Here is a 21,414-nt window from a genome sequence, read left to right on the forward strand (position 1 = left end):
TTGACTTTGGGACAGGAGAGAGGGAAAGGCTCTCACCAGTCTTCTCATGAGACTGGGCATCATTGCAGGTTGACCCTTGACAATATCATTTTTGTTCTTGTGCAATGAAAATCTCTATCACCAACGAAGTTGAGACTCAGGTTTACTTGCAAAAACTGATAAGTCTGCCTTCATTTGGGGGGTTCCCAGTAAAGTTTGAGGTGGTCACACAGGGCTGCCTTTTTAGATGTACTTGTGGAAATTCTAAAGAGCCTTCACGGCTCTGTGCTTGTCCTGCTGTGTGAGCTCTGGAGCCTGACTCTTGCCACTTCCTGCACTTCCGCCTGACCTCCACAGGAGGGAAGCAGGAGCCCAGGCCTGGCCAAGCTCCCGCTGAGCTGCTGATGCTCTTCGCTGTTTGCTCAGCTGCCACATCCACGTCTAGTCTTTACTGAACCGTCTGCACAGCCTTACCTGGGGTGTGGGGTTCCCCAGGCTTCCTGTTAGCTTTCTTGGGAGGTAGGGTCCAGGAGATCTATTGTCCCAGTGAAGAACATTGGTCCCTGATTTTTAATTGGCTTATCGGTGTTCTTAGTTATTCTCTTACAGGTTCAGTTTTGTCTCTTAAGTAGGGGCAGCCTTTCAAAGAGATAACCTGCTAATCTTTTATCAAGAGCAGTATCTCTTGAGGACCAAACATTCTCACTGAGAATTACAGTGAAGGGAATGAGGGCACTGTGGGGGTGAGGAGGCGGGGCGAGGGGGCTTAAACTTGAAGCAAAGGAAAGTTCCCTTTTGTTTTCTGATACAGTATAGTCTCTACCTGGGTTAAAAGGCCAGACCAGTCTAGGCATTTGCAGACTTAATGTATGAAAGCACATATAGAGAATTAGTAATTTTCAAATTTATACAGAAAACAGACCAAAGATAGCTAGCTGCTCTGATGAATATTGCTGATAGGTTAAAAAAAATAGCTTCTAAAATTTTACAATCTCCGGTCCTGTACATCCCTTCCCCAGGGCCTTTTAGGTGAAAGCAGGACATCTAGCGCAGCTGCAGCTGCCTCTCAGCACCTTCCTGGGGAAGCTTGTCCCTGAGAGATGCTGCAGATACTCACTGTGCCAGTGCACGCTATGCTTCCTGAGACAAATTCCTGGAATGAGGGTACATTGTGATTGGATGAGGGCCGGTAGGGTTGGGCATGGTAGTGGAAGGGTCAGGGAACAGGGTGTGGAGCTGGGGTGGAGATCCGTGGGTGGGCAAGGTAGGTGAAGGAGGGAAGAGTGTGTGTCCATCAGGAGCAAGGCTTGGAGAAGGAGGAAGTCCATCCTGGAGGTTGAGTGGCTGGGAGCCTTTGTTGAAAGCTGTCTGCACAATGGCTTGGGCTTCCAGGGTCTGAAGTGAGGTTCCAGCAAAGAGCCCATGAGTTCCATTCACAGGTCCATGTGTCCTGTTCAGGTATCCAGGGATTTGATCTGGGGACCTGGAGGTTTGGTTTAGCTGACCAGGAATAAGCTTGGCTCTGAATCCTTGAAGCCTGTTCAGAAGTCCAGGCCCAATAGTTCTGGCTACGACACTGAAGTTCGTCTCCAACGATCCAAAAGTCCTGTTTGGGAACTTGTTTAGTGTGAGGAGTTGAGAGGTACTGCTTGGGACAGCTGTGGTAGGCAGGGTCCTTCTGACACAGAGGGTGGGACCTTCTACCAGAAGCAGGAAGCGCACCTTTCCCCGTAGCAGTTGTTGCAAGCTCAAGAAGAGGGCACTGGGGTCCTTGTGAGCTGTGGTCCTGCCCTGTAGAGGAAGCTGAGGGCAGAAGATGGGCCTGAGGCCAGTGAGTAGGCCCACATATCAGGCCTCTTCTGACTAAGGAGAAAAGATTTATTGCTAGCACCCAGGTATTAGGACTGAGAAGCATCACTCTGTACAGGCCAACTTTCATACACTGAAAGCACCTAGAATCCCTTGTCTTCCCCCAGGTTCTTAGAGGAACTAAGTAAGAGGGTAGTTTCTATAGGTCTGGGGACTTACCTGGGTTCCTAGGAGGCCCTGTAGGGCCCCCAAGAGGAGGCGAACCTGCCCAGAAAGCTGTCCCAGGAGGGATGAGAGGCAGGAGGGTTCCAACTGTCCTCGTGCTGCCATCACTCCCTCCAGGAGAAGGGTCACTGCCCCTAAAATGTCCTGTGCCTTGCTCTGTTCCTGGGAAAGAAAAAGTGGACTGCTTCAAAAAACGTGCAAAGAATGGGTGGGGAGCCCATAGGAGTAGCCAGCAGGATGAATCATAGGAGCTGAGAACTGGACAGGATGAGGGTCCCACCCATCACAGGAATTCCTTCACAGTCTCCTAATAACTGGTCATTGGCCTCTGCTTCAGCAACTCCAGTGTCCATCAGTGTAGCCTGGTCTTGCGTGGAGTCTTAGAAAGCCACCCCACCTTGCCTCAGCTTTTAGCTGTAGGCTGCAGCATTGCAGTCCCATTCTTTCTGATACAGAACTGTTGCCCACAGCACTTCTAAGTTAAATGTAACAACAAACCTTCGTCATAATCGTGAAGATGAAAGGAAGGGGCTTAACAAATGGCAGAGCTGGATATGATGGCACATGCCTGTACTCCCAGCTCTTGGGGGCTGAGACAAGAGGATCACAAGTTCAAGGCTAGTCTGGAATATTTAGGTAGACCCTATTACAAACACAGAACTAGAGCTATAATTTATATGACTCATTCTACTCCTGACCCAGGACCCCTAGGAGACTTGAAAAAAAAAAAAAGGGAGGATTCAAATAGTACAGGCAATTGCCATCTGGCTTGCTTTTTCTGCTACTGTTTATTTTTTGAGACAAGGTCTTACTATATAGCCTAGGCTAGCCTGTAGCTCCTCATCTTTCTGCCCCACTCTCCGAGATGGTAGGATTTCTGGTTTGTGTCACTATGCCCAGCAAGGATTTGAATCTTGATTTTGCCTTAATTTAGTGGTACTTTCTGCTTTATGTCACCTATGGACAGCAGATCAGATTCCATGCCAACTTAAAAAGGTTGAGAAGCTGAGCGGTGATGGTGCACATCTTTGATCCCAGCACTTGGTAGGCAGAGGCAGATGAATCTCTGAGTTTGAAGCCAGCTTCGTGTATAGAGCAAGTTCCATGATAGCCAGGGGTAGACATAAAGACACCCTTACTTGAAAAAAAGAAGGAAGAGAAGGAGGAAGAGGAGAATGAAGAAGGAAGAAGGAGGAGGAAGAGGAGGAGGAAGAAGAAAGAAGAGAAGCAAGAGGAGGAGGAAGAGAAGGAGGAGGAAGAAAGAAGAGAAGCAGGAGGAGAAGATAAAGAACAAGAAGAAAGAGAGAAGGAAAGAAAAAGAAAGGAAGGAAGGAAGAAAGAAAGAGAAAGAAAGAAGGAAAGCAAGCAAGCAAACAAGAAAGCTGAGTCTTTGAAATGGCTCAGAGGGTAAAGGTGCTTGTGGCCAAGCTTAATGACTCTGATCTCTATGTGGCATGTGCTACCATATATATAAACAAATGCATTAACCAAAAAGATTGAACAAAGTTGGGCAGTGGTGGCGCACACCTTTAATCTCAGCACTTGGAGGCAGAGGCAGGTGGATTTCTGAGTTTGAGGTCAGCATGGTCTACAAAGTGAATGCCAGGACAGCCAGGGCTACACAGAGAAACCCTGTCTCAAAAAAACAAACAAACAAAAATATTGAACAAGAAAAAGAGTAGATCAAAGGTATGGACATAAAAAGCTTCTAACTTTCAAATCTTTCAGTTTCAAATCTTTTTAGCATTTTATCTATGTACTATTTCATATATATGTGTGTATATCATATATACAGATATGCATATACACATAAATATGCATATATGCACATACATATATGTGTATATAAATATAAATATGTATGTATATATGTATACACACACATGTACACACACACACACACACACACACACACACACACACACACACGTTTGAGATAGTGTCTCATTCCTGACTGACCTTGAGTTTACAGAGATCTGTTTGCCACTGCCTCCGGAGTGATGAGATTAAAGGCATGAAATTAAAGCCACCATGCCCAACCTATTTGATATATTGGTCAGAAATTTGCCATTGTTTTCTCAAGAGCTCATCATAGGTGAATGTAACTTGGGATAAGGTGGCTAAGCTGAAAGTAAGACTTTCAGGAAATTCAAGAATTTTCAAGACTGTGGGGAGCAGGAGGAATCTGATAATAATAGGATTTAGGGAAGGCAATGTAGCAAATTTTCTCCCCTTTTTTCTTTCTTTTTTTTTTTGGGGGGGAGAAGGGATGGGGTCTTACTCCGTAGTGCAGCCTGGCCTGGAACATCCTAGGCTAGCAGGTGTGAGGTAAGCACATCTGAGTCCAGGAGCCTCTTACCGTCTGGGTTTTCCATTCTCCCAGGCTAAAGTCCACGGCAGGCAGCAGGACAGGGATAGACAAAGGGTTGACGTCACGACACTGACTCTGTTAGGAAAGATGGGGGCAGGAGGAAAAAGCTTAAATAGAAGTCAGGATAGTGACCCATGACTGGGGTGGTCTTCCCTAGTACTATGTTCATGCTAGAGCTTCTAAGAGACTTAGGCAAAGCATAGCCCTTGCCAGCGCTAAGACACGGTGGTCTTGCCAAAGATAATCCTGGGGTGAGCCGAACTGAAGGCCTGAGTTCCTTAACTCAGCTAAGTGGATAGAAAGCAAAGGGCTTGGGGTTGCTCACCAGTCGGCTGTGAAGGAGGTGGGAGTCACGAAGCAGTTTATTTAGGAGTCTGGGGTCACAGGCGGGAGGAACTGGGCTGGACAGAGTTAGTCTTGCTGTGAGGAGAAGCATGGCCACCAGGAGCAAATCTTAGATGAGGAGAGGTGAAGTTGAAGGGTTGATAAGGAGAAACGCATTCTCACTGGTGATTCAGGGATCCCCATTTGGGAGCCAGACCTGAAATCCAGGGGTCCAGACAGACACCTCTTCTTGGGAGACTGGGCTTTCCAGCCCTCTGCCCACCCCCGCTGCCCAGCCATTCTTGAACTTGTCCCCTCATGTAGCCTTACCAGTCAGCTCCATTCTGGCCAGGGTGTCTAACTGCAGTGGCTCCCTGTATGGGGCCTCTCCCCTGAATCTTCCCTGGGGCCATGGAGGCGGCTTGAGCTTTTGCACTTCTGCACAGAGTGGGGTGCGGGAGAGGTGGGCCAAGGAATCTATCCTGAAAAATGACAGAAATAGTGAATCTTTCATCAGGTTTCAAGGAAAAGACTTTCTGGTATGGGGGAAACGCATGCTTGGAGGCCTTGAGCTGCTGGCCAGTTAGGGCCAGAGCTGTTTGTGTTCCAGCTGGCCCCAAGTTTTCTTGTGACTGAAGCATACAGTGCCCCCTCTTTGTAAGGGCTCTTCAGTGACTCTGATGAGGTCTTGGTGCCATCTACCAATTGTTGCCCTGCTGCGTGCAGCAGGACTCAAGTGGACTCAAGTGGACTCAAGCCTGAGCACCATTGGTTGTTAGCTGGGAGGGAATGTAGCATGGGAAGAGAGAAGGGGGTGTTGTTAAGTCTGGAGGAGTAGAAAGTGGGTCACCAGGCCAAGAAGAGAAAGCAGCAGATGGGCACATGTGCTGAAGAACAGCTACGTGTTGGGAATGGGGCTGGAGCAGGAGATTGGGTAGACATAACGGACCACCAGAGGCAGGCATTAAAAGAGAAACCTGCTTTTCATTCTTTCCCTTTTGGCCCACAAATAAAACCCAGGGCTTTTCTTTGGGTTTTCAAGTTCTGAAATGCCCCATTACTCAAATCAAAGGGCTGATAGAACTGGGACTTCTTTCCTGAGGCGAGTGCCTGGGAGGCACTTCCAGAGCAAGATGACACCTACCTTATTTCACCTTAGACATTGCCAGTGTATTCACTGCAGCTGCCTCCCTGCCCCCTCCAGATCCCTTCCAGGTCCTTCCTGGGACCCTCACTTTTCACAAGTTGAGCAAAGAGGCATTAGGACCCTCCTCTTTTCACAAGTTGAGCAGAGACCTGCACCTGATTCAATATTGGGATCTCCTGTTGGTCTGTCAACATACCCAAGGCCGCCTCCCCCCCTTACCCTCTTCTTGTGCCTTGGCTCACCTGACCCAGCTTCCCAGTGCCAGGATTCAGAACCTTAAGCTAACAAGAATGACCAAATGAGGATGGGAATTAGGATTATGTCCCTTAGGACAAAGTTCTCTAGGCCTACACACACCTCTTTTCTTATTTTCTCATGGCCCTAAAGCAGCCAGACCTACGCTGAATTCTACCAAGTCTGTGAATAGTCCCTCATAAACCAGTTACCCAACCCCCTTTCCCTGCTCTGTCCCGCTCCTCCCATTCTGGGAAGGCTCCACTCTTCCTGACAAAGGTCAGTGCCTGTAGGTTCCAGTGTGCTTGCCCCTCCCCCAGCTAAGAGCCCGGTTCTTTTCTGTTCTTCATACTGTTACCCTCACTTAACCCCAAATGGTGCTTGCCACTCACCGGGTAGAGAAGGGCTTCAGGACCCAGGTGCACAGCAGGCAGCACTCTGGGGAGCAGGTACGTGGGAAGATACTGGTTGGGGTACAGCTCCTCCTCTGTAGTAGGGTCATAAGCCTGCCCAGGCTATTTCCGCCCAATCAGAGAGCAGAGAGCCACCAAGCCCTGGTGAAGGCCCCGGAAATGACGACTTCTTTTCCTATCTACTGGGACAAGAGCCCATGGCTGGACCATGGTCCATGAATGGAGCCCAGCTCCTCCACCCACACACACTCTAGAGAGGATTTGTATGTCGGGCATATGAGAACCTGGCTATGTAAGAACCTGGGACCTGAGTGAGAGAGAGGAGAACAGGGTTAATCCAGGAGAAGTCTGGCAGAATATGTTTTTCCCTGAAAGAGAGATCTTGCTTTAGATTGATGAAGTCTCAGTTCCTGGCTACTTTTCCAAATTTTCTTTCCCTGAACAGTATACCTGTTGAAATCTGACAGCACTCTGGCTTTCTTGGTTTTCCTTCCATATTCCCTTGCTCCAGAGGAGTGTCTTTCCTGGCATTTTCCCTTTCCAACTGGTTATGTAGGTATTACCTATATTAGAGAATGACCATGTTATAGGAAAGAGGATATGGAAGCGATGTGGGACCTGGGGGGTGAAGGGGGTATGTGTTCGGTTAAGATGGAGTCCAGAGCATGTCTTTGTCCCAGCACTTGAGAGGCAGAGGCAGGTGGATCTCCTCGAGTTTGAGGCTAGCCTGGTCTACTGAGTGAGCCAGGGCTGCATAGTAAGAACCTGTTTAAAAAAGAAAGACAGACAGGTTGACTGGGCTCAGGAACTGTTCCTTCTTTCTACTGGGGTTACAGGGACCTGGAGAGCTAAACCCACTCAGCTCTGTGGGCAAGCCTGCCCTTGATTGCTCAATGGTCCTCTTCCAGTCTTACCACTATACATGTGACAAGAGAAATAACCAGGCCCATCTGTTCCTGTCTTAGGGAAGACAGCTGCTGAGCCTCCCCCACAAATACCTCTTTGCTGGCTCCTCTCTTTCTTCCTTTGGCTCTGGCTCTAGCTCCCGTGCTTTCTCCTCAGTCCCTGTCCCCCCACAGTCTCTGTCCTCAGGGACCTTGTGGCCTGACCCTGTCCTCTCTCCCTTGCTCTTCCTCAGGCTTTCTCCTGCGCCTCCTCTGAGGATGGGCTGTCTACTAAGGAGTATGGCCCAGATCCCGGAATTCTCCAGTTGAATAAGAGATGCCTCCTTAGATTAGGAAGCCTAGTGCTGGGATAGTGGGAAGAGCCGTGGGGGTGGGAAGGATGGAGAGGCATGTCTAGAAAAGCAGGACAAAGGAGATGGGGACTGAGCTGGAGAGGATGAAGGAAAAGATTGAGAGAGCCAGAGCTGATAGTTGGATGGACTTGAGAACAGGTTGGGGTGGTGGTGAATTCCGACTCCACTCTGGGAAGCACTGCTTAATTCTGGGAAGCACAGGCTATGTCCCTGTCCCTGGGAACTGAAGAAAGAGGAGAGACCTTAGAAGGGAAATAGGAATACAGCCAGAGTGAAAGGAAGGGGGGTGCTGTGGGTCCTAGGTAGGGGAGGATCCGTGTCCTTTTCAAAGACAAGTCCTCATCCTTCAGCGGCCCATCCCGCTCAAGACTGGCACAGGCCCGAGGCTCAGCCTCTGCCCTTCACTAGCCTGAGGCTCTGGTCTTGGGATGGACACCATCTCCAGGGGTGGCCGCAAGGAGTGTGTGTGGGGGTGTCGAGGCCCGCCTCTCCTCCCCCTCTTTGCGCCCCCTAGTTCCTCCCTTCCCCCTACCCACTCCGCTCCCCCCTCCTCCAGTCCCTCCCTCCTCCCCTGCCGGGTCCCAGCCTGTCCCCCTCCCCCACTCGCGATCCGGCCGCTGCTGCTGGGCCGGACCCCCCGGGCTCAGCTGGGCTCCTTGTGGAGCCACCGCCGCGCCCCGTTTGTTGAAGAGGAGGCCCCGGGCCGGGACGCCTGGCGCGGGCATAAAACGGGCCAGAGCCGGCGCCTAGGGCACTAGAGTGGCGTACGGCCCGGGTCAGCGCCCCTCCGCCCGCTCTCTCCCGCCCCGCCCGGCCGGGAGCGGACTAGGCGACTGCAAGACGAGCCCCTCGCCACTGCCCCCCTCCTGGCCCCGGCCCCCTCCTGCCGGCCCGCCTCGGGTCCGGCCCTACTCCCTCTCCTGCTCCCTCCTCCCGCCCGCCTCCCCAGCTGTCTGCTCCGCGTCATGCCGAGCCTCCCGGCCCCGCCGGCCCCGCTGCTGCTCTTCGGGCTGCTGTTGCTCGGCTCGCGGCCGGCCGGTGGCACTGGCTCTGAGCCCCCCGTACTGCCCATCCGTTCCGAGAAGGAGCCGCTGCCTGTCCGGGGAGCGGCAGGTAGGTGGGCTCCAGGGGGAGGCGCGGGAGGGGAGTCTGGCTCCGGGCAAGTCTACATCCACAGGGAGAGGGCCCCGGGCGCAGGTGGCTTCGCGCAGCGGGAGGGTGGGAAGGGAAAGCAGAGGCGGCGAGGTGCACGGTGCCAAGGGACCAAGGGCCTGGCGGGCAGAGCCCGGAGCAAGCCCAGAGCAGGCATTACGGCACGAGCAACCGGACAGCGGCCGCCAGCCAAGCCCGTCCCCGCAGGCTGCTCCTTCGGCGGGAAGGTCTATGCCTTGGACGAGACGTGGCATCCGGACCTGGGGGAGCCTTTTGGGGTGATGCGCTGCGTGCTGTGCGCCTGTGAAGCGGTGAGTGGATACCGCAGCTGCCCGCCCTAGCCTCGAGGGTAGCGGAACGCTGGCGTCCTAAGCCGTAGTAGACTCGGAGATGCTCAGGGGAAGGCTGGTCCGCAAATCGGAGGAAACCCCTTTCAAGTCTGCGGTGTTGACAGTTATTGATCGCCCACAATGTGACGGGCTTTTAGCCAGCTTTCCCCCTCCCGTTACAGCCTTGCGAGATAAATGGCACTATTAGCTCTACTTTGTAGACAGGGACGCCAAGGCTCAGAGAAGTTAAGAAACTTGTCCAGGGCCATAGAGTTGACTACCACAGAGTATCGAACCCTGGGGTCTGATGGGTTGCATTTCCTTAATTTTCTTATGTTCTTTGCCACCAGCCTCAGTGGGCTCGCCGTGGGAGGGGCCCTGGCAGGGTCAGCTGCAAGAACATCAAACCTCAGTGCCCCACCCTGGCCTGCAGGCAGCCGCGCCAGCTGCCAGGACACTGCTGCCAGACCTGCCCGCAGGGTGAGGCCCGCTGTGCCCCGAGTTAGGGAGGGTGGAAGACTCTAACACTAGGTCCTCTGCGGCTTGGATCGCGGAGGAGGACTGGTCCTCCTGGTACCTTTCTGAAGCCAGCGGTCTTATTTCTTACCCCCGGATGCAGAGCGCAGCAATCTAGATCCACAGCCCGCTGGCCTGGTCTTCGAGTATCCAAGGGACCCAGAGCATCGCAGTTATAGCGATCGAGGGGAACCCGGCACTGGGGAGCGGACACGTGCTGATGGCCACACGGGTAGGCTGGGGTGAAGGTGGGCCTGATGAAGTTTGAGTCCCGCGGCAAGGCTTGAGAGTGCTCAGGCCATCTTCTCTTCTCGAAGACTTTGTGGCGCTGCTGACAGGACCGAGGTCGCAGGCGGTAGCTCGTGCTCGAGTCTCTCTGCTGCGCTCAAGTTTACGCTTCTCTATCTCCTACCAGCGGTGAGACCGGGAAAAGGGCAAGGACTAGGAGTGGTAAAGGGGGCAAGAAAGAGGAGCCTGTAGATTAAAGATCCAGACTCACTGGACCTCTCTTCACAGGCTGGACCGTCCCAGCAGGGTTCGGTTCACAGATCCCACAGGCAACATCCTGTTTGAACACCCTGCAAACCCCACCCAGGATGGCCTGGTGAGATGATGCCATTTAAGAGTGCTTATCCAAAATGGGCACTTGGTGAGAGCATGCTTTGCATCGCCTCCTTTGGTTCTCACAACAGCCCAGTGGGAGAAAGGCCCTGACATTATGATGCCCATTTTACAGAGGAGGGAACTGAGGCTCAGAATAGCAGAATGTGATTTGTTCAAGGTCATTTGGCTAGTAAGTGGTAAGCCAGGACTTAAAAGTCAAGGCTCATGGGTCCTTCTTAGGAGGGTATGGGGTCTCCCTTCCATACTCCTTCCTCATTAGGTTTGGGTCTTTTAGCTGGCTTGTCCTGCGTAATTACGGTAGACTTTCTCCCCTCTCCCCTCTAGGTTTGTGGGGTGTGGCGGGCAGTGCCTCGGCTGTCCGTGAGGCTCCTGAGGGCAGAACAGCTGCGTGTAGCCCTTGTGACACCTACTCACCCTTCAGGAGAAGTCTGGGGGCCTCTCATCTGGCAGGGTGCTCTCGCTGCAGGTAGGGGGAGCGAGCAGTTCTTAGACATCAAGAACTGAGCCTTCAGTAGCCCAGGGGTGGGTGGATTGAAGAGAGGATTTTCTTATGGCTGCCATGGTCCAACACTCCCCAGAGACCTTCAGTGCCATCCTGACCCTGGAAGACCCACAGCAGCAGGGTGTGGGGGGCATAGCCCTGCTTACCCTCAGCGACACTGAAGACTCCTTACATTTTTTGCTGCTCTTCCGGGGTCTGCTGGGAGGTGAGTCACGGGGAAGATGGGCGTGAGGTCGTAGGGAGGCTGAGCACCTTTCAGAAATGCTCACACGTGCAGTGCTTGCAGGACTAGCTCAGGTCCCCTTGAGGCTTCAGATTCTCCACCAGGGACAGCTACTTCGAGAGCTCCAGGCCAACACCTCGGCTCAGGTAAGAGGAGGCCTGCGTCTTGCTGCTGCTTACTCTAACCCTCTTGCTGTTGCCCACCGCCTTCTGCTCTGCTCTTCACAAGGAGCCAGGTTTTGCTGAGGTGCTGCCCAGCCTTACAGACCAAGAGATGGACTGGTTGGAGCTGGGGGAGCTGCAGATGGTCCTAGAGAAGGCAGGTGGGCCAGAGCTCCGCATCAGTGGATACATCACCACCAGGCAGAGCTGTGATGGTGAGGAAGGGTGGGGCTTGGCACCGAGAGTACACATAACTCAGAGGCACGAACGTGGGCTAAGAAAGAGCCCCGAATAGATATGGGAGCCTTCCTGGGGGGCCTGGGTGTGGGCAAGCCTGCTGCCACCTGTCTTGTCCCCTGCAGTCCTTCAAAGCGTCCTTTGTGGGGCTGATGCCCTGATCCCAGTCCAGACGGGTGCCGCTGGCTCAGCCAGCTTCATACTGCTAGGAAATGGCTCCCTTATCTATCAGGTAAGAGTCAGCAGGTGTAGGAGGCAGGGAGGCCAGCAGGGCAGGGCCTTGACCTGCAGGGGGAAAGGCCCTAGGTCTTGGCTGGCAATCCAATTGCCCTCCCCCAACCCTGCCCACCAGGTGCAAGTGGTAGGTACAGGTAGCGAGGTGGTGGCCATGACACTGGAGACCAAGCCTCAGCAGAAGAACCAGCGCACTGTCCTGTGCCACATGGCTGGACTCCAGCTGGGAGGACACATGGTGAGGGCTCCAGGCAGAGTTGTGCCAGGGCTGCCAATACATGGGCTGCGGGAAGCCAGGTTGGTTGAGTAGGGGTGTGTAGTACTGTTCACACACTCGTGGGTAATCTCAATGAGTCCTTTATTCATTTGACACGTTTTGGTAAACCCCAGGCTGGAACCCTTGTTCTCAGCAAGCTCCTTAGTTAAATAGGAGACACTACTCAGTGGAACAGTGCAATAGACCGTGAGATAGTACTAATTGCTACTTTTGGGGTCTTTCTGTCAGGCATGAACATGGTTGCCTTCTTTATGTGTGGTTTGCCTTTCCCAGTACCCTTTGATAGATGAAAAGTAAAGACTCACAGATGAGTAACTCGTCAAGGGTTGTGGTGTGTCTAGGATGTGGCAGAGGAGGGCCTTGACTCTTGACCTACAAAGTTCTTGTCCAGTGTTATTGGAATGAGGAAGGATTATATGTGCGGTGGAGGCATAAAACAATGGGATCTGAAAGTGAGAGGGCTCATCCTTCTTTGACCACCTAGGCTGTGGGTATCTGCTCTGGGCTGGGTGCCCGAGGGGCTCATATGCTGCTCCAGAACGAGCTGTTCCTGAATATTGGTACCAAGGACTTCCCAGATGGAGAGCTCCGGGGGCATGTGACTGCCCTAATCTACAGTGGGCACAGTGCCCGCTATGACAGTGAGTGCCTCATGGTCTACCTGCCCTTCCGTGTCCTCTGACCTGCCATCTCAGCATCCAAAGAATTAGCCAGAGAGCCAGAGCTTGCTCAGTCTGATCTCTGGTTGGCATTTAGAGAGGTGGGGATGCATAGAGTGATGCTGCTGGCCAACCCTCCCTGTTGCCATTGTGCAAGGACTTGTTCCCCAGGCCTGTCCTGGGGCAGGATGAGATTAAGAGCCCAATCTCACGTGTCATCTCTCATCTGTTCGGATTTAGGATTGCCTGTGCCTCTGGCAGGGGCACTAGTGGTGCCCCCTGTGCGGAGTCAGGCAGCAGGGCACGCCTGGCTCTCCTTGGACACACATTGCCACTTACACTATGAGGTTCTATTGGCTGGGCTTGGTGGCTCGGAGCAAGGAACCGTCACCGCCCACCTCCTCGGGCCTCCTGGGATACCAGGGCCCCAGCGGCTGCTGAAGGGATTCTATGGCTCGGAGGTAAGGGCATAGAGACAGGAAGAAGCTTGGCAATTTTCTGCTTTTTTAGCTTGAAGGACTGTATGGACCTGTGGTTGTGGTAGAGAGAGTAGGTGGCCTGGTATTGCAGAGCAGACATGGCCCTTGGTGTCTGGCAGACCTAGCTGGAGATCTGACTCAGCCTTTATGATGCGTTTTCCTTTGTGTCCTTCGTACTAAATGATTCCCAGGAGAGAGGTCCCAAGCCACTAAAGAAGCAGGTAGGATGGACCACATCCTTTTAAGTGGTGTGGGCTGCTATAGGCTTGCAGTCAGAGAGACCTAACCTCAGAGCTGTTCTCCATTGTGAAAAGGCCTTAATCACTTGTGTCTGTTTCTTTACCTGAAAATTGGAGACCGTGGGCTTTGTCCTAAAGTGCCATGTGGGGCTGGAGAGGTGGCTCAGCAGTGTGGCTGCTCTGCTGGAGGATCCAGTTTCAGTTCCCAGCACCCACTTGGAGGCTTGTAACCATCTGTAACTCCAGTTATAGGGAAGCCAGTGCCCTTTCGTGGCCTCTATGGACACAAGGCAAAATGCTAATATGCATAAATAAAATGATATTAAACAACCCTGAAGTGCCTTGTTTCTACTTCGTACTTGGTCTGTCTGCAGGCTCAGGGTGTGGTAAAAGACCTGGAACCTGTGCTGCTGAAGCACCTGGCACAGGGCACTGCCTCCCTGCTGATCACCACCAAGAGTAGCCCCAGAGGAGAACTACGTGGGCAGGTATGTGAGGACGGTGCATGGACTTGTGTGCTCTGATCCCTGAGGTGGTGGCATTACACTCTTGCCAGCGATCAACATGAAGTCATGCAGCTGCATAGAGAGGTTGGCAACCTACTGCCCCGGCTTTGAAGCTGGGATGAGTCCTGAAGGGAATAGCCTCCTCTTGGACACTCCCGTCACAGCCAGCAGTGGTTGACAGAGCCATGAAGGAGAACCCCAGGCAGCCTCAGTTTCCCTCTCTTCCCAGGTGCACATTGCCAGTCAGTGTGAGGTGGGAGGCCTGCGCCTGGCCTCAGAAGGAGAGCGGATGCCCTTGGCTCCAAACGGAGAGACAGCTATGTCACCCATGCTGCCTCCTGGGCCTGGCCCTGAAGCCCCAGTCCCAGCCAAACATGCCAGCCCTGGGAGGCCCCGAGATCCTAACACATGTTTCTTCGAGGGGCAGCAGCGTCCCCACGGGGCTCGCTGGGCACCCAACTATGACCCACTCTGCTCCCTCTGCACTTGTCAGGTAGGATGTCTGGGTAAGGTCCAATTGGCTACAGAGTCTGGGGCAAGGGGCCCAACACACCTTCAAAGTCTTGGCCCCTCTCTACAGAGACGGACAGTGATCTGTGATCCTGTAGTATGCCCACCACCAAGCTGTCCCCACCCGGTGCAGGCACTGGACCAGTGCTGTCCCGTGTGTCCAGGTGAATGTCCTGCAGGGGAGGAAAGGTAGTGGAGGGCCAACCATGGGAAAGGAGTGTTCTAGGGAGGGAAGCAGAGGCCACTCTCTGCCTCATCTTTTCTTTGTCTCCACAGAGAAGCAACGCAGTAGAGACCTTCCCAGCCTACCAAATCTAGAGCCAGGAGAGGGTAAGTAAGGCCTGTGTGTCCAGGGATGGGGAGATCTAAAGAAGCCATTGGTTTGGAGCAAGAGGGCAACAGAATGTGTGTATGGGGGAAGCTGAGGTGCACAGACTCTAAGCATATCTGATAGTCATCTTTACTGTCTACTGGCTCTTGGCTTAAGCTAGTGTGGGACTGGCCTGAGGCTTGATTGTGGGGGTCCAGCTGGTAAAACCAATCCTAATGGCGGCTGGGGACTCCTTCCTACTAGGCTGCTATTTTGATGGTGACCGGAGCTGGAGGGCAGCGGGTACCCGATGGCACCCTGTCGTGCCCCCCTTTGGCCTAATTAAGTGTGCTGTCTGCACCTGCAAGGTATGGCTGCCTAATCTTCTCTGTTACCATAACCTAGTCAGGTCTACGGATAGAGGTGGGGGCTTCCTGGAGAGCAAGCCTATCCTTGATGAGGAGGTCTCGGGGTGATATTGTGAGGGGCAGTGCCTTGGGTTGTGAGAGCAGGTTTCCTGTAGGAGGGGGTAAAAATCTGACAGATACAAGCTTTGGCTGTATCTGGGTTCACATGACCCTCGGTGATTTCTGAACTTTCTCTAAGCTCCCCATTCCTCTCCTGTGTGCAAATATGGCATACTATATGAGATACAATGAGGACTAGATTAAGATACACAGGGCAAACTCAGGTCTCTGAGCACTGGTCACACATATATTTGATTTGAGGTGGGAAAGGAGAGAGAAAGCAGTGTGAGGGTTGTACGTCCCTCTGCCTGACACCCTCTCTCAACGGGTGCCTACAGGGGGCCACGGGAGAGGTGCACTGTGAGAAGGTGCAGTGTCCTCGCCTGGCCTGTGCTCAGCCTGTCCGAGCCAACCCCACCGACTGCTGCAAACAGTGTCCAGGTGAGAGGCCTGGTCATTGAGGCCTCATTCTAGGGGTTGGGTAGGCCCTGACCTGTGTTTGGGGGTGCATGATGGGGGTGCAGAGGAGCTTCTCAGATACTTCTCACTCACTGAGCACTGCTTAGGCCCACCTTGGAGCCAGTGCCCTAAAAATAGTGGGATGGTTGTGCATGTATGCAGTGACGTGATTGGGGCTCTGGTCCCATTAACCTAGCTGTCCATCTACCTACCCAGCCATCCATCTACCCATCTATCCATCCATTCACCCACCTAACCACCCACTCATCATCTATTCACTCCATCTGTAATCCATCTACCCACCTACCCATCCATCCATCATCATCTATCCACTCCATCTGTAATCCATCTAGCTACCACCCATCTATCCACTTATCCATTTATCCATCCATTCATCCACCCACCTATCATTATCATCTATCCACTCCACCTGTAATCCATCCATCTACCCACCCATCTATTTACCTACACATCCACCTGTCTGTCCATCTATCCATCATCATCATTTATCTACTCTGTCTGTAATTCATTCATCCACCTACCCATCCATTCACCTACCCACTCACCCATCATCATCATCTGTTCACTCCATCTGTAATCCATCCATCAATCCACCCATTCATCCACCCACCCACCCATCCATCTACCTCTCCATCCATCCATCTATCCATCCATCCATCTATCCATCTATCCATCCATCCATTATTTATCTATTCTACCTGTAAGTCATCTATTATTCACTCATCCATCTCCCACCCATCCATCCAAATTTATCACTTATCAAGAACCACAAACTACTAGGCGATAGGAATTCAAATAGAAGTTAAAGTTGGTTTACCCTTATGGTCTGACTTTATCTTTTCTTTCTTCAGTAGGGTCAGGGACTAATGCCAAGCTGGGAGACCCCATGCAGGCTGATGGGCCTCGGGGGTGTCGCTTTGCTGGGCAGTGGTTCCCAGAGAATCAGAGCTGGCACCCATCAGTGCCCCCCTTTGGGGAGATGAGCTGTATTACCTGCAGATGTGGGGTAAGTGAGGGACTTGTATGATATGGGCAGTAGTGCCTGGCCTATAGTAGGAAAACCTTTTCAGGGAGAGTCCTGAAGATGGCTTTTCCTGAAGAGGCTAAAGACTACAGTGTCCTGTGAGGAACCTCAGTATCTTTCCATCTTGCACCAGGCAGGGGTACCCCACTGTGAGCGGGACGACTGTTCACTGCCACTATCCTGTGGCTCAGGGAAGGAGAGCCGATGCTGTTCCCACTGCACAGCCCAAAGGTGTAAGTGAAGGAAGCGTCAGCTGGTGTGGGCTGGCTGTATGACTCTGGGGAAAGGGTGCCCCATGGAGGTAGGAACTATGAGTCTGATTCCAGCCTACCTCTCCAGGCTTCTCACTTAGTGTCATTTCTTTACAAATGAGATTTCTGAAGCTCAGAGGAATTAAGCAACCACACTGCAGGTGGTGTATGCTGACTTGCTTGGACAATTTGGTCCTTTCTGGGACTGGAGCAGAGATGTTCTGCCTGGCCCCCATGTCTTCCTCCAGGCCACCCCGCTTCCCATCTCCTTCAACATCCACTCCCTTCTGTCTTCAGCAGCCTCTGAGACTAGAGCCCTTACAGAGCCGGAGAAAGAAGCTGAGCGCTCCTAGGGAGTATCCAGAAGGCCACATGACCAAGAGGATGGGCCTGAGCTGGGAGAAGGAGTGGTGCTGAGGACCCTGACTCTCCAGTGGGAACCCAGTGCCTTTAGTGCCTCTGTTCTGCTTCTTCTCCTGCCCCACTACCTCTGGGAACCACAATTCTCCAAGGGGAAAGACTGCTGGGTCAGACCAAGGCCATATCCACGCAAACTCCTGCCCTGTTTTCTTTTGGCCTCTGTCCCAGAAGCTTAACTCTTTTCTTCTGTACAAAACACCACTGGCTTACTGGGATTCTTTAATTTATCCTCACTCAGCACCAAGGGTTCCCTCACACCATTCCTGCTGCCCCTGAGCTGAGCAGAGTCATTATTAGAGATTTTTGTATTTATTAAAACATCTTCTTTTTTTTTTTCAGTCTTTGGCTTTGAGGTAGGCTCTTTGTGACCAGGGCCCTGAGTGTGCGCCAGTAGACTAAGATATGACAGACCAAAATAAGACAGGACCCCTGGGCCTAAATTCTTTCTGACCTGGGAGCTAGAAGGGACTTAGGGAATGGGGTAGCTAGTTGGATGGCACATCTAGGTCCCATAAAGAGGATTTGGACTGTCCATAAGAGGGGGTGGAGCAGCAAGGGCCCTGGTAGCCTTAAGTTAAGTTGGGCTGGTGTTTTTGCTGATGCCATGTTCATGCCACTCTAGAATGAACGCAAAGTGCTCCCAGTCTCTACTTTTGTTCTAAAGCATTTTCTTTCCTGAAAAGTTGTTTGCTGACCAGTTCAGGGGCAATCCTACATCACACTGAATAGGGGTTAGCCGTGATTCAGTTAAAACCGAGCTCATCATGAGAAAAAGTGCTGTGGTGGGCAGAATAACAGGAGACCCCCCTCCCTTCCCCTTCCCCATTTCTCCTCATCCTAGCAGTCAGGAACTGAATATCCCTTCAGGCCCCATGGTTCTAGAGAAATAAGGGCAGTATGTTAGAAATCATATACATGCATGTATAAATATTGCCGGATAAGTCTGGTAGTACGGAGGAAGCAAAAAGTCACAGCTGTTAGTGTTAGGCCTGCTGGAAGTGCAGCTAACAAACACTATCTTAGCCCTTCAAAGCTCCAGGTCCACGTAGTTCTGCAGTTATTTCACTGAGATAATTCACTCCAACGTGTCCTGCTTCCTTTGTGTAAAACAGGTTGCATCATAGGAAGCAATCTTGGCACATACATTGTGCAGCCCAGTTCCTGGCCAGTATTTGTTAGAAGAAGTGCTCTAGTTGTTATGGAATTTCTGGAGCTTGGCTGGTACGAGGGTGGCAATGGGCTTTTGTTGTATTTGGTAGGATGTTTGTGGAGGGACTAGGTTGTGAATGAAGCCATGATAGTGATGGGGATAGCTGGCCAGGGCTAGCCTTTGCTCTCGTAGTAGGAGGTTCAGACAGGGACGAATCAGGGATGAAGGCCAGACAGGGATGAGAAGGCAAAAGGACTCAGAATGGGTTCCAACATTGGCAGAGCATGAGGTGTGCCACGATGCATGCCCCTTTAAGCCACTAACAGCACCAGGGAACAAAACTAAAAGCAACAATAGCAAAACAACAACAATAACAGGGACTGGCCAGATGGCTCAGCAGGTAAGAACACTGACTGCTCTTCCGAAAGTTCTGAGTTCGGATCTCAGCAACCACATGGTGGCTCACAATCACCCATAATGAGGTCTGACGCCCTCTTCTGGTGCGTCTGAAGACAGCTACAGTGTATTATGCTGGCGCGAGGTGGGGGGGGACAGAGCGAGGGGGGAGCGTGGAGCCAGCAGGGGCCATCCTGAGTTCAATTCCCAACAGCCACATGATGGCTCACGGCCATCTGTACAGCTACAGTGTACTCATACACATAAAATAAATAAATAAGTAAGTAAGTAAATAAATAAATCTTTAAAAAAACCATCACCACCAACAAACCAAACCCAAACAAAAGAACAAGAAACCCAAACAACAAAAACCATGGAGAGGTGATTTTTCATGGGCAGTGTCACAATATCTTTGAACACTCACTAGTACAACATTATATGGCCTCTAAGCTAGGGCCAGGAAGGCCTTCCACACTCTTTTTGACTGGACTCCTGAGATTCTCCAGCATAAAGACAGGGAGCACACAGGCAGTTGGACAGATGAGGTGATTCTGATAACCCTTGCTTTTCAAAGAGAAAACTCATGTATAGTTCTACTTTGCCATATTCCATTTGAACTTCTAGTGACATTCTTTACATACTTTTAATATGCGGAATCCACATTTTGGCATATCAGGCCACAGGCAGCCACTGTTCCGGGGACTTTGCTAATGGTGGGGCTGTGGCCAAGTTGCCTGTGGATCACTTATGGTACTGACTAAGAAGGGACGTTTTCAAACCATAGCTATGAATGTCTGAAAGTGTCAATCACCATGAGGGTGGGTAGACATATGGGGATCCAGGGGCCTCCTGAGAGGGAGGAATCCAGGTCGGCCTCCCTACTTTGAAGACAGACACTCAGCTATTAGCAAAGTATGCACTCCAAAGATGGGTTGGTTTGTTTTAAAAATGTTTTGAAATAACTGATGGCATCTTGCTCCTCAGACTTTTAGAAAAACAAAGGCAAGCCAGTCATAGGGGTATGGTACAGGTCTGTAATCCCAGTACTTGGGTAGAGGCAGGAGGATCAGGCACTCAAGGCTGTCCTTGTGTACAGTGGGCTCAGGGCAGTCTGGACTAATGTGACCCTGTCTGAAAAAAGCAGAACAAGAACAGAGAAGCAGGTGACACAAGGACAGAGGCAGGAAAAAGAAATCTCATAATAGCAGGAGTGGAAGTATGTGTCTGAGGGTTTAAAGACACATCTTAGCCTAACAGCTTGGAGGCCACTAGAAACAATGTATGAAGGAGGCTACATGTGGAATACACAGACTGAGTATGGGCTGCTGGAAGCAGTGTTACAGACGGCAAAAGGGAGGTCTATTAGGAACTATAGCATGATCAGAGTGCTCTGAGAATGGAATCCCTACACAAGGGGTTGCCTCTGATGTGTTCAAATATGAAGCAGGACCAGGGTTGCTGTCGCTCATCATAAGAGTAGCTCACTGTGCATGCATCTGCATCACCATGATCATGGAGGTGGTTCTCCCAGGGCGAAGCTCATCCCTTGCTCTCTGGATATGCCAGCTACTGGGGCTTCCCCAATGAGAGAAACTTGACTGCACAATTTGTGGTAGTGGGGACTGCGTTCACAGCCTCTCCTTTAAAAATCATTGTGAATAACTATAATAATATAACAATTATAAAAGCTATAAAATAATTATAAACAAAAATATGTAAGAAAGAAAAATTCATGTGTTACTCCAAACCACAATACCAGATGTCCAGAAAAAAATAAAAACAAAACCCAAAACATTGTGTTTTGGGGCCAATGAGATGGCTAAGTAGGTAAAGACACTTGCCATGATCCACATGATGGAAGGAGAGAACTGACTCCACAAAATTGCCCTCTGGTCTCTCATTGTGGGTCCCCTCACACACACACACACACACACACATACACACACACACACACACACACACATGCATACACAAGTTCACACACACAAGCATACACATACATGCATACAAGCATATACATACACACACAAGCACACATACACACACATACATACACAGACATACACATACAAGCACACATACATACTCACATATACATACAAACATAATCACAAACACACACATATAAGTGCTCACACACACATACACACACATACAAGCACACAAATGTAGTCTACTACTACTAAAGTTTAAACATTTTTTTAAATCAATGTTTATTTAAAATTTTCAGTTAAAACATTTAGTTGTTTGACCTTACTCTCTCAGTCCCTGTCCCAACAGCCTCTTGGTCCTCACTTGTGAAGTAGTGGCAAACACCTGGCCAGGCACAAAACATGAATGCTGGGGCTGGAGAGATGCCTCAGTGGTTAAGAGCACTGACTGCTCTTCCAGAGGTCCTGAGTTCAATTCCCAACAACCACACGGTGGCTCACAACCATCTGTCATGGGATCCGATGCCCTCTTCTGGTGTGTCTGAAGACAGTGACTATGTACTCACATATATAAAAT

The 21,414-nt window shown here is 51.3% G+C and overlaps 2 protein-coding genes and 1 non-coding gene across 12 annotated transcripts; 2 read left to right on the forward strand and 1 right to left on the reverse strand.

Moving 5' to 3' along the window:
• Positions 1-864: 864 nt before the first annotated feature.
• Thpo (thrombopoietin) lies at positions 865-8,282 on the reverse strand. Of its 3 annotated transcripts, none has more exons than XM_031363487.1 (7): positions 6,953-8,282; positions 6,482-6,809; positions 5,039-5,190; positions 4,710-4,804; positions 4,373-4,459; positions 2,008-2,175; positions 865-1,782 (listed from the first exon to the last, which is right to left on the reverse strand). In XM_031363487.1, exons 2-7 carry the CDS (start codon positions 6,589-6,591, stop codon positions 1,111-1,113), a joined length of 1,284 nt encoding a protein of 427 aa, XP_031219347.1. In that variant the 5' UTR covers positions 6,592-6,809; positions 6,953-8,282; the 3' UTR covers positions 865-1,110. The 3 variants fall into 3 exon arrangements, with proteins under 3 accessions (XP_031219347.1, XP_031219346.1, XP_031219344.1); XM_031363486.1 differs by having other exon boundaries at positions 865-1,770; positions 4,710-4,837; XM_031363484.1 differs by having other exon boundaries at positions 4,710-4,837.
• An 80-nt stretch (positions 8,283-8,362) lies between these two features.
• On the forward strand, positions 8,363-17,703 carry Chrd (chordin). 8 transcript variants are annotated; one of them, XM_031363480.1, is made up of 23 exons: positions 8,363-8,873; positions 9,120-9,223; positions 9,592-9,721; positions 9,861-9,989; positions 10,075-10,174; positions 10,274-10,361; positions 10,706-10,847; positions 10,960-11,088; positions 11,170-11,252; positions 11,335-11,482; positions 11,630-11,736; positions 11,857-11,976; positions 12,500-12,656; positions 12,915-13,135; positions 13,767-13,880; positions 14,128-14,391; positions 14,479-14,572; positions 14,685-14,738; positions 14,983-15,086; positions 15,524-15,626; positions 16,517-16,671; positions 16,823-16,922; positions 17,241-17,703. In XM_031363480.1, the coding sequence occupies exons 1-23, from the start codon at positions 8,726-8,728 to the stop codon at positions 17,291-17,293; spliced, it is 2,847 nt and encodes a 948-aa protein (XP_031219340.1). In that variant the 5' UTR covers positions 8,363-8,725; the 3' UTR covers positions 17,294-17,703. The 8 variants fall into 8 exon arrangements, with proteins under 8 accessions (XP_031219340.1, XP_031219339.1, XP_031219337.1 ...); XM_031363479.1 differs by having other exon boundaries at positions 17,238-17,545; XM_031363477.1 differs by having other exon boundaries at positions 8,363-9,223.
• A 2,684-nt stretch (positions 17,704-20,387) lies between these two features.
• Positions 20,388-20,547, forward strand: LOC116086760. The gene has a single exon (XR_004117109.1). It is a non-coding gene; the product is annotated as a U1 spliceosomal RNA (small nuclear RNA).
• The last annotated feature ends 867 nt before the right edge of the window (positions 20,548-21,414 follow it).

Source organism: Mastomys coucha, unplaced genomic scaffold (assembly GCF_008632895.1).
Source record: "Mastomys coucha isolate ucsf_1 unplaced genomic scaffold, UCSF_Mcou_1 pScaffold12, whole genome shotgun sequence".
NCBI classification, from domain to species: Eukaryota; Metazoa; Chordata; class Mammalia; order Rodentia; family Muridae; genus Mastomys; species Mastomys coucha.

Bases quoted from the DNA above. Each gene is read 5' to 3' on its own strand.
- Thpo (XM_031363484.1), bottom strand. From the start codon at position 6,591: ATGACCCTACTACAGAGGAGGAGCTGTACCCCAACCAGTATCTTCCCA. The intron at 2,176-4,372 runs GTAAGAGGCTCC...TTTCTTTCCCAG, and splicing joins GAGAATGGAAAACCCAGACG to GAACAGAGCAAGGCACAGGA. The intron at 1,783-2,007 runs GTAAGTCCCCAG...TTCTGCCCTCAG, and splicing joins AGGGCCTCCTAGGAACCCAG to CTTCCTCTACAGGGCAGGAC.
- Chrd (XM_031363476.1), top strand. From the start codon at position 8,726: ATGCCGAGCCTCCCGGCCCCGCCGGCCCCGCTGCTGCTCTTCGGGCTG. The intron at 9,722-9,860 runs GTGAGGCCCGCT...CCCCGGATGCAG, and splicing joins CTGCCAGACCTGCCCGCAGG to AGCGCAGCAATCTAGATCCA. The intron at 12,657-12,914 runs GTGAGTGCCTCA...GTTCGGATTTAG, and splicing joins GCACAGTGCCCGCTATGACA to GATTGCCTGTGCCTCTGGCA.